General features: G+C 47.8%; 1 protein-coding gene across 1 annotated transcript in view; it reads right to left on the bottom strand.

The window, feature by feature from the left end:
• Nucleotides 1-3,441: 3,441 nt before the first annotated feature.
• The window catches only part of WWP2 (WW domain containing E3 ubiquitin protein ligase 2), a 141,886-nt gene continuing 134,062 nt past the window's right edge, over nt 3,442-11,265 (bottom strand). The window contains exons 19-22 of the mRNA XM_082269685.1: nt 9,899-10,003; nt 6,237-6,333; nt 5,279-5,351; nt 3,442-3,765 (exon numbers count right to left, since the gene is read on the bottom strand). Of these exons, the coding sequence (XP_082125811.1) occupies nt 3,666-3,765; nt 5,279-5,351; nt 6,237-6,333; nt 9,899-10,003 (375 nt within the window). The 3' untranslated portion in view covers nt 3,442-3,665. The remainder of the gene's footprint in view (nt 3,766-5,278; nt 5,352-6,236; nt 6,334-9,898; nt 10,004-11,265) is intronic.

Raw genomic sequence — 11,265 nt, forward strand, 5'->3', positions numbered from 1 at the left:
CCCCCCGTGGACACAGAACGGCAGTCTACCATTGTAAACACAGCAGACCGCTGTTCTGTCAGTTATGAACACAGGGATCCTCTTTTTTAGGAACACAGCTCTCTATGTTCATGCAGCAAGCCCATCCCCCACACAGTTAGAAAACACCCCCTAGGCATACACTTAACCCTTTGATCACCCCTGGTGTTAACCCCTTCCCTGCCAGTGTCATTAGTACAGTAACAGTGCATATTGTTAGCACTGATTACTGTAGTAAGGTCACTGATCCCCCCCCAAAAGTGTCAAAAATGTCAGTTAGGGGTCCAAACTGTCCGCCGCAATGTCGCAGTCCCGCTAAAAATCGCTGATCGCCGCCATTACTAGTAAAAAAATAAATAAATAAAATAAAAATGACATAAGGGTCCATTCACACTAGCACGACTTGTCAGGCGACTTGGTTGCCTGACAAGTCGCAGTCGGTCGCTCGCGATTAAATAGTACAGGACCCGTTCTAATAGGAGCGACACAAGTCGCTCCGACTTAGAAAAAGGGTCCTGTACTACTTTGGGGCGACCTGGAGGCGACTTGCATTGACTTCAATTATATGAAGTCCGTGCAAGTCGCGCCGAGGTGCACCGCGACTTCACAGGTCACCCCAGCAAGTCGTGTCGCCCCTGTCTGAATGGGCTCTAAATCTTTCCCCTAGTTTGTAGAGGCAATAACTTTTGCGCAAACCAATCAATACACACTTATTGGGATTTTTTTTTTAACCAAAAATATGTAGCAGAATACAAATTGGCCTAAAAGGATGAAAAAATTTGATTTTTAATTTTTTTTTTATTGGGAATGTTCTATAGAATTAAAAAATATATATATTTTATTCAGAATTGTCGCTCTTTTTTTGTTTATAGCGCAAAAAATAAAAACTGCAGAGGTGATCAAATACCACCAAAAGAAAAAACTCTGTTTGTGGGAAAAAAAGGATATCAATTGTATTTGGGTACAGCGTCGCACGACTGCGCAATTGTCAGTTAAAGTAACGCAGTGCCGACTCGCAAAAAATGGCCTGGTCATTAAAGGGGGAAAATCCTTCTAGTCCAGAAGTGGTTAAAGTCCCAATCCCCTTTTTTTTCCTGTGTATGTGTGCGCTATTATATTGTTCAATTTGTATATATATGAATTCATCAAACATCCATGTATGTAATAATTGTAATGTGTTTTTTACTCAATAAATATATCATCGTGTTTTGATCATATATCCGGTCATATGCTTCATTTAAATTCCCAATCCCCTTATTCCTGTGATGGGCCACTATCAGAGGCATAACTAGAACCTTCAGGGCCCCAGTGCAAGAAACCATGGAGGGGCCCTTCCCTTCAAGCCTGGGGCTTTCCCACTGATCCTGGGGCCCTTTACTCTCATTGCGGGGCCCTTTATTACCTTCCCGCAGTGGGACCCTTTCACGAGTTCTGCAGTGGGCCCCCTTCCTGCCATCTTGGGGCCTCCCCACGGTGGTGGAATGCCAGGGCCCGGTCACAAGTGTGACCTTTGCGATCCTGGAAGTTCACCCACTGGTGTCAGTCGTTTTTATTTTTTGGTATTTTAATTGTATTATTTTTTATCATTTTATTTTATTTTTTTACAGTGTCACTGACTATGACTCTGTCCATTCAGAAAAGGAAGGAGCTGGTAAATTACATATTTACCGACCCCTTCCTGATTCTCTATTGTGAAACATCCCCTGCAGCAGCCGGCAGGAGAGGGGAGGGAGGAAGCCGGCAGCACAGCAGGGGGGGTGTGGGAACCAGGGGAGCACACAGGGGCCCAGAGACAGCAGAACACAAGTGAACTGGATAGGAGGAGTGGCGGGGGCAGCACACAGAGGAACCAATCTCCTCCATTTTCCTCCTGCAGCTACAGGAGGAAAAAGGAGGACAGTGATTTCTCTACATGCTGCCCCCGCCGCCCCCCCTCCTATCCAGGTGTACAGGGGAGCCACACAGGCCCCCTGGAGCATGGGGCCCGGTTGCAATTGCAATCCTTTAATTACACGCCTGGACACTATTATTCTCATTGACATCAACGATGGGGCATGATTACTCGCCCTAATACCAATCATGGGGCATTGTTTTCTCCCTCTGACGACAGAAGTAGTTTAACAGTTTGAAAATTTGGCTGATCTGATAGTTTAAAATCTGATTGTGTGTGTGTGGCCAGATTCAGAAGACAAAAAAAATCAGTAAAAAAAAAAAATATACATTAAAAAAAATTCTAAAAATCAGATAAAGCCATCATTTCCTAAAAAAAAAAAGTTACTCACTCCATCGCTCCACTCATTATTAGATTTTCTTGCAGTACATCTTTCGGCCATCATTTTGTGGGCTGACCCAAAACCTGATAGAAATAGGCATTGGTGGGTGACAGCACTGAGGAGCAGATTTCCCTTTGTACCAGTGAGATCATTGGTGCCTACGGGGTTACAATGATTGGATCACCTACCAAAATGGCTGCCTACACCGCAGAATGTTATAGGTCACGGTAAAAGAACTACTCTGCCCAAAACTGGCTACTAGATCTTGTGTGGAGTTGAGAAGCACTCAATCCCCTTTGCCTTGTCTTCACTGCTATTGAACTGTGCCAAGAGATCTTTCCTCCTCAAATAACCATGACAGGCCATGAGTTTGGATGGAATCTGAGCTACTGTTGTCACCAGCCGCGTTTTTTTTTTACCTATGGTGACTTTCACTATAGAGCACTTGGGCACCCTCCAGTGCAGGGGTGTCAAATCCAATTTCATTGAGGGCCGCAACAGCATTATGGTTGCCCTCAAAGGGCCGGCTGTAGCTGTAAGACTAGATGTCCAGAGCACCCCACTCCCCCTTACATCAGATGTAAAAAGCCCCCCCACTATCAGAAGTGAAAAGTCCCCCACCTTCCCTTACATCACAATTCACCCTCTTTACCTTGTGCTTCTTCCTGGAAGAAGCTGGAAAGCAGAAAGGGCAGGGTCTGGAGGAGGACCAGGGGAGGGGCTGGAGTTTGCTGAGACCAGGGGAGGCAGAGATGAGGTGGTGCTGCAGCTGAACAGAGAGGTACAGAATCTGTATGAGGAGTTCTGTTCTCCTCTCTGCTGCCGACTGCTGAGACAAGGTAGGGACAGAGATGAGGGGGTAGCTGCAGGAGAGGTGGAGGGCCACATGAAATGGCCTGGAGGGCCACATTCGGCCTGTGGGCCTTGTGTTTGACACCCGTGCTCTAGTGGATTCTCCCCATAAGTATATGGAAAAAGCATAAGCTGGAGACAAGAGTAACTCCGCTTTTAAAAAAAAAATCATTAGCGAAGCCTTGTGGCAGGAGGATCACACTCTTTTCAATCCACCCAACAGAGGGATATATATTTTGGTGGAGTTGCCCTTAAGACTTCAGATGCATAGCAAACACCTTAAGACACACCTAAAAAAAAAAGAAATCAAATGGCTATGGACCAACACAAACGACTGAGTATCATAGAGGCGCGGGGGGCGTGGACAACGCTCAGGGGGGCGTGTCAATCTCACAGTTGCAGCCTCTAACCATGGCACAGCCGTATTTTGCATCCAAACTAGGCCTTGTGATCGGTTATAAGGAACCTGGTGCCAGGGAAGAATCCGCCTCCTCCCTCGTCTGCCGCTGCAGCTCAGAGATGTTATTCTTGGCCAAACCCTTCCGTTTCCTCAATGGCAAAAAGCAGCTTTTCTTTCAGCTGTTCGTAGCTTTTATAAGGAGGCAGGTCCAGTCTGTTGAAGCTGAAAGCAGAAGACGACATGAAATGAAACCCTGTGAGATTTTTTTTTTTTTTTTTTTTTTTTTACACAAGTCTGACTTCAATAAATGTTATTCTAGATTTAGGTGGGTACTAATGGGTTGAATCACCTAGCAGTTAAAGCAGAACTCCAGGCTAACAAGTAAATGCACAGCTAAAATACATACACTAAGAAAAACCAGTGTCTATATACACTATATTACCAAAAGTATTGGGACGCCTGCCTTTGCACACACATGAACTTTAATGGCATCCCAGTCTTAGTCTGTAGGGTTCCGCTCTAATTCATCCCAAATGTGTTCTATCAGGTTCAGGTCAAGACTCTGTGCAGGTCAGTCATGTTGCTCCACCCCAAACTCACTTTGTGCACTGGTCTAAAACATTTAGTGGAGGGGGGGGGGGGGGATTATAGTGCGGGGTTGTTATTCAAGGGTTGGGCTTGACCCCTTAGTTCCAGGGAAGGGAACTCTTAGAAGGTCAGAGATCAGCTGATACACTGCTAGAGAAGGTCAGAGACCAGCTGACATGCTGCTGGAGAAGGTCAGAGACAAGCTGACACACTGCTAGAGAAGGTCAGAGACCAGCTGACACACTGCTAGAGAAGGTCAGAGACAAGCTGACACACCGCTAGAGAAGGTCAGAGACCAGCTGACTCACTGCTAGAGAAGGTCAGAGACTAGCTTACTCACTGCTAGAGAAGGTCAGAGACCAGCTGACACGCTGCTAGAGAAGGTCAGAGACCAGCTTACTCACTGCTAGAGAAGGTCAGAGACCAGCTTACTCACTGCTAGAGAAGGTCAGAGACCAGCTTACTCACTGCTAGAGAAGGTCAGAGACCAGCTGACACGCTGCTAGAGAAGGTCAGAGACCAGCTTACTCACTGCTAGAGAAGGTCAGAGGCCAGCTGACACGCTGCTAGAGAAGGTCAGAGACCAGCTTACTCACTGCTAGAGAAGGTCAGAGACCAGCTGACACGCTGCTAGAGAAGGTCAGAGGCCAGTTGACACACTGCAAGAGATGTTCAGAGATCAGCTGACACACAGTTAGAGAAGGTCAGAGACCAGCTTACTCAATGCTAGAGAAAGTCAGAGACCAGCTGACATGCTGCTGGAGAAGGTCAGAGGCCAGCTTACACACTGCTAGAGGTCAGAGACCAGCTGATATACTGCTAGAGAAGGTCAGAGACCAGCTGATATACTGCTAGAGAAGGTCAGAGACCAGCTTGCTCACTGCTAGAGAAGGTCAGAGACCAGCTGACGCGCTGCTAGAGAAGGTCAGAGACCAGCTGACATGCTTTCAGGTATAGTTGTACATAAATATGCTGCAGTAGATTGTTAGAAATGGAGATATAATACGTGATACTGCTAAAGATCATTGACAATACAGCCCCTTTACAAATCAATGCTCCCACTACAGGCTGATGGCACCAGAGGGCTGCGCTATAAGTAAAAAAGGGCTGCATGTTGGGCGATGGGGCCCTATGCTATGGGTCTTACCAGGTGTGACTCCGTGGCAGCCAGGAATCTTTGCCAACTTTATCAATGCAAAACTTCTGGTGTCCATTACTTCCTGCAAGACACAACCGGAAAAGTCAGAGCAGTACCAGCAGAAAGGGAGAAGAAGTGGACAAAGAATACAATGTTAAATACATAGGACAATGAATAAATATTTTTTTTTAACATTAAAGTTTTATTAGAAGAAACCAGAACAACAATACAGCAGTACAGCCATCAAGGTACATTATCCCCCCCAAAAAAAAAGGAATTAGCAACAGCATGAAACAATAACCCGTGCACAAATACAAGTAAGGTATATAAACAGCAAAGCTAACCCAAGACACTAGCCTGGAGTGATAGACATACACAATATTGGACTGAGGTAGGGGACACCACCACCGTGCCCCACCCCCCCCAATCCCCCAGGGGGGAAATAGAACCAAAACAACACCCAGGGGCATGAAGGGACAGAACAGCACCCCTGCCACCAAGCCCTATCCCAACAGATCTAAAGGTGTATAGACCGCGCCCCCAACCACTTGTCCCAGATCTTTCCAAACTTCTGTGGGCACTGACGGACCATGTAAGTCAGTTTATATAGCGGAAGGGCCGAGTAATGAATAAATATTAACACTGCTATGCATGATATTGCTTCACAGAAAAATCCTCTGTATATATTAAAGTAGTAACTACAGATGAGCTCAGATGAGAAGCCAATCAGAAGCAGCGGAGGCTGTGGAATGAGGAAACCCCTTATGATTGGCTGTCCACAGTGACAGATTCCTGGAGGGATAGCTCAGGCAGGTTTGGACTTGTGTCTGAACACACCTGAGCTCGTCTCTAGAAGAAAATAGGTGCTTTGTAATGCAGCAAAACAGAAAGGACAAAGTAGCCACTGAAAAATATAAAGGCACAGAAAGCAAAAAAGACATAAAAAAAACAAAAACTGGACACTAACCTATGAGCTCTGAGAATCCACCCACTGGAAGGCGGCAGGTTCCCGTCACAAACTGCAACAATCTGATCCGCTTCTCGTTGTCAATTTCTTTCACCACCTGAAAGGAGACACATGAGTCTGAAAGCTGAACACTGCACAGAATACATAATTAAAGTAGAGGTCCACCCAAAAGGGAAATTAATTTAAGGCCTACACCCCCCCCCTCCTCTTCTCCAAATGGCACTTTGAGGGGGGGGGGGGGGTTGCTGGGGAGTGGGTACCCGCTGTGACGGGAAGTTCTCCTCTCCCCCTCTCTCCCTGCAGTCATCGGGGACATGTCACAGGTCCAAGAAGGATGCAAAACTATTCAGGATGAGCAGCGCAGCTCGCGCAATCGCAGTGGGCACCCGGCTGTGAAGCCACCAGCTACCACATGGAGCAACGCAGCTCGCGCAATCGCAGTGGGCACCCGGCTGTGAAGCCACCAGCTAGCACATGGAACAACGCAGCTCGCGCAATCGCAGTGGGCACCCGGCTGTGAAGCCACCAGCTACCACATGGAGCAACGCAGCTCGCACAATCGCAGTGGGCACCCGGCTGTGAAGACACCAGCTACCACATGGAGCAACGCAGCTCGCGCAATCGCAGTGGGCACCCGGCTGTGAAGCCACCAGCTACCACATGGAGCAACGCAGCTCGCGCAATCGCAGTGGGCACCCGGCTGTGAAGACACCAGCTACCACATGGAGCAACGCAGCTCGCGCAATCGCAGTGGGCACCCGGCTGTGAAGCCACCAGCTACCACATGGAGCAACGCAGCTCGCGCAATCGCAGTGGGCACCCGGCTGTGAAGACACCAGCTATCACATGGAGCAAAGCAGCTCGCCCAATCGCAGTGGGCACCCGGCTGTGAAGCCACCAGCTACCACATGGAGCAATGCAGCTCGCGTAATTGCAGTGGGCACCCGGCTGTGAAGCCACCAGCTATAACATTGAGCAAAGCAGCTCGCCCAATCGCAGTGGGCACCCGGCTGTGAAGCCACCAGCTACCACATGGAGCAATGCAGCTCACGCAATTGCAGTGGGCACCCGGCTGTGAAGCCACCAGCTATAACATTGAGCAGCGCAGCTCGCGCAATCGCAGTGGGCACCCGGCTGTGAAGCCACCAGCTACCACATGGAGCAACGCAGCTCGCGCAATCGCAGTGGGCACCCGGCTGTGAAGCCACCAGCTAGCACATGGAACAACGCAGCTCGCGCAATCGCAGTGGGCACCCGGCTGTGAAGCCACCAGCTACCACATGGAGCAACGCAGCTCGCACAATCGCAGTGGGCACCCGGCTGTGAAGACACCAGCTACCACATGGAGCAACGCAGCTCGCGCAATCGCAGTGGGCACCCGGCTGTGAAGCCACCAGCTACCACATGGAGCAACGCAGCTCGCACAATCGCAGTGGGCACCCGGCTGTGAAGACACCAGCTACCACATGGAGCAACGCAGCTCGCGCAATCGCAGTGGGCACCCGGCTGTGAAGCCACCAGCTACCACATGGAGCAACGCAGCTCGCGCAATCGCAGTGGGCACCCGGCTGTGAAGACACCAGCTATCACATGGAGCAAAGCAGCTCGCCCAATCGCAGTGGGCACCCGGCTGTGAAGCCACCAGCTACCACATGGAGCAATGCAGCTCGCGCAATTGCAGTGGGCACCCGGCTGTGAAGCCACCAGCTATAACATTGAGCAAAGCAGCTCGCCCAATCGCAGTGGGCACCCGGCTGTGAAGCCACCAGCTACCACACGGAGCAATGCAGCTCGCGCAATCGCAGTGGGCACCCGGCTGTGAAGACACCAGCTACCACATGGAGCAACGCAGCTCGCGCAATCGCAGTGGGCACCCGGCTGTGAAGCCACCAGCTACCACATGGAGCAACGCAGCTCGCGCAATCGCAGTGGGCACCCGGCTGTGAAGACACCAGCTATCACATGGAGCAAAGCAGCTCGCCCAATCGCAGTGGGCACCCGGCTGTGAAGCCACCAGCTACCACACGGAGCAATGCAGCTCGCGCAATTGCAGTGGGCACCCGGCTGTGAAGACACCAGCTATCACAGCCGGGTGCCGAGAGTTAAAATGCCGGTGCTTTTCAGCCACATCGGTTGTCATTACAAGACAGCCCGACCATCGCTTATGGACGCCGGTACCGGGGTGATGCCTCAAGCTGCAGGCATCACTCCAGTACAGCACTTTCCGAAATATCAGCAATATTGGTCACCTCAGGGCTGTGATACTCACCTTTGGAGCATCCCGGGTTACAGCCTAATCCAGAGGAATCCAGGATCTATTATGCGAGCCTCAGGTGACCCTTATGCTGTATGGCAGTTTGGGTCTACAATATCCGGTGAGCGCATATTTATCTCCTCCTGACGGTGTTGGGCTCTGGCAACCACTTTGACCACTTTTTGGATATTTCATCTCACCTCTACACATGGGACTCCCTTTGTTGTATTCATACTTTTCCAACACTCATTTTAATTGCCTTTAGTGCTGAACATATATATATATTTTTATGCTTTTTATCAACTTGTTTGTCAGTTGCCTGTGCTAGCTGCTTTTTTTTCCTTGTATAGTTAGTGCAGTTAATCACCTTTTTGCACGTATATATGGAGCTGGCTTTGTGCACAAGGGCATTGTCATGCTGGAAAAGAGAGGGGCTTTCCTTCATAAGGTTGGAAGTGCATAATTATTTAACCTCCCTGGCGGAATGATTCTTTCTGATTTTAGGTGCTGAAAGCGGTACAATTATTTTGCATGCAATTCTTAAAAATGAGCAGCCCAAACCAACTATTTACATATGATTTTTTTTTTACTGTGCGTTCTTCTTTATAACATATCGGATATGATAAAGTTTGAAACACAAAATCATAAATGATAATATAATAAATGACTATAAATAAGTTAAAGTATGTATATATATATATATATATATATATATATATACACATATACACTATATATATATATATATATATATATACATACTATAGATATATATATACATACTATAGATAGATATATATATATATATATATATATATAAAAAGTACAGTAAAACTGCAGGAAAGGGCACTGGGGGGCAATCTAATGTGAATTTATTTTATTTTGCAATGTATCAGTGTGTTTGGTGTGTTTTACTTTTGAATTTGCCGCCAGTTCCACCCCCCTGCGAGCGTCACGTCGCAGGAGACGGAAGCCGGGGCACAGAGAGCATCAGGAGGAAGATCCGCCGCCGCACACTGCCCACATACATCGCAGGATCCCGGTGACAAGGTAAGAAACCCCTCTACCAGGATCCAGAATTGCTTCTGGCGATACCCCGAGTGTGGCTCGGGGGTTACCGCTTTTATCACTGAAATTTAACCCCGAGCCACACTCGGGAATACCGCTAGGAAGGTTAAAAGGTCTTTGTATGCTGTTCCATGAACAGCACCTCTTACTGGAAACACCTGGTACTAAGTGGACAGTGCTGGTAAAGCATTGGGTGCGGGATTCAATTTTCAGCAAAGACGCCATCTCCATGGGCTTTGTTTTCTGAGCTTGCCCAAGCTTTTTCTAGGTGCTCCAGTGCGCTCCCATATTCCAAAACAGAAATATAGACAGATATAAGCACCTGAGTCTATACACCCACCTGCCAGAACCACTGGACTTGCTTGCTGTTTTTTGTGTAGTGCCGGTAGATTGTATTCTTTTGCCAGTCATTCATGTCGATCTCCTGCATACCACACAGCATGAGCTGAAAGACAAAAAATAGTTTTCTTATATCAGGAACATTTCTTTATTAAATAGAGTTCCTAACAGAACACTGAATGGATCTTTAGTCCCAGTTCACATATATGCGATGACAGACATCGAATACGCACTGCTCTGCAAATCAAATGCAATGTCTGTGCAATGCGAATTCAGCCATACAGATTGCATGGCTGAATTTGCATCTCAGTCGGACACAACTCGCACAGGACCCTTATTTGGGTCCGCACCAGAATCGGATTGCATGGATATTCCCACCTATGCAATCCAATTCCTGTCTGAACTGACAGTTCGCACTGCAATATGCAAACTGATTTGGGGGTGTCGTTAACTTTGTATTGACAACCCCAGGGATTCGCATATGGCAGTGTGAACTGCCTGAAAATTGAATGCAATGCGGGAACCTGCAGTGGATTTGCAGGGTTCCCGCATTACATATATGTGAACCGGGACTTAATGAAGCTTTTCTAGTCACCAACAGGGGAAAAAAAATGTTGGGGGGGAGAAAGCCCGGTCATATGATCTGTCAAAGCCATGTCACCAGATTCTCCACCAATCATGAAGTTCTCTCTGCAGCATTAAAGTGGGAGTAAACTCCCATGCATTATTTTTACCTATAATAAGGCTTACCTATAGGCACCATACATTTCTCCTAAAACCTGCCACTGTTTAGGAGATATTTACTGTACATGCAGCCAGTGAAGTCACCGGCACATGCACTCTGAAGGAGCGGCCGCTGGAAGGTTCATTCTAAGATAATGTGCTAGTATGCGATGCATACTAGCACATTATGCCTTTACCTTGCATGTTGCAAAAAAAAAAAAACTGTGGTTTACTACAACTTTAAGCCAGCAAGTGAACTCTGTGACACACCATGAGCTCCATGACACAGCCTGCATTTTATGAATGGGCTGTAAAATGCTGAACAAAGTGTGGAGTAAAGCCCCGTACACATGTACCGATTGTTGGCCGTGAATTTTCGGCCAACGTCCGATTGTTGGCTTGTTAGTATGAGCTTCCGACAACCGACTGCTACTTTTCGGCCAAACAAAAATCTGGTGTGCATGCTATAAAATTTTTGTGGCCGTCACCAGAACGGCCGATTGTTCTTCAGTCAGTACAGATTTCGGCAGACAAAAATCTGATGAGCAAAGACTGGGCATGCTCAGAGAAGAAAAAACACACGGAAAGTTAACCAGCACATGACATCACTTCTGAAGTTGGTTGTTGTTGGCCGACAAAATTCGT

The sequence above is a fragment of the Pelophylax lessonae genome (assembly GCF_965119305.1).
Source record: "Pelophylax lessonae genome assembly, chromosome: 10".
NCBI lineage: Eukaryota > Metazoa > Chordata > Amphibia > Anura > Ranidae > Pelophylax > Pelophylax lessonae.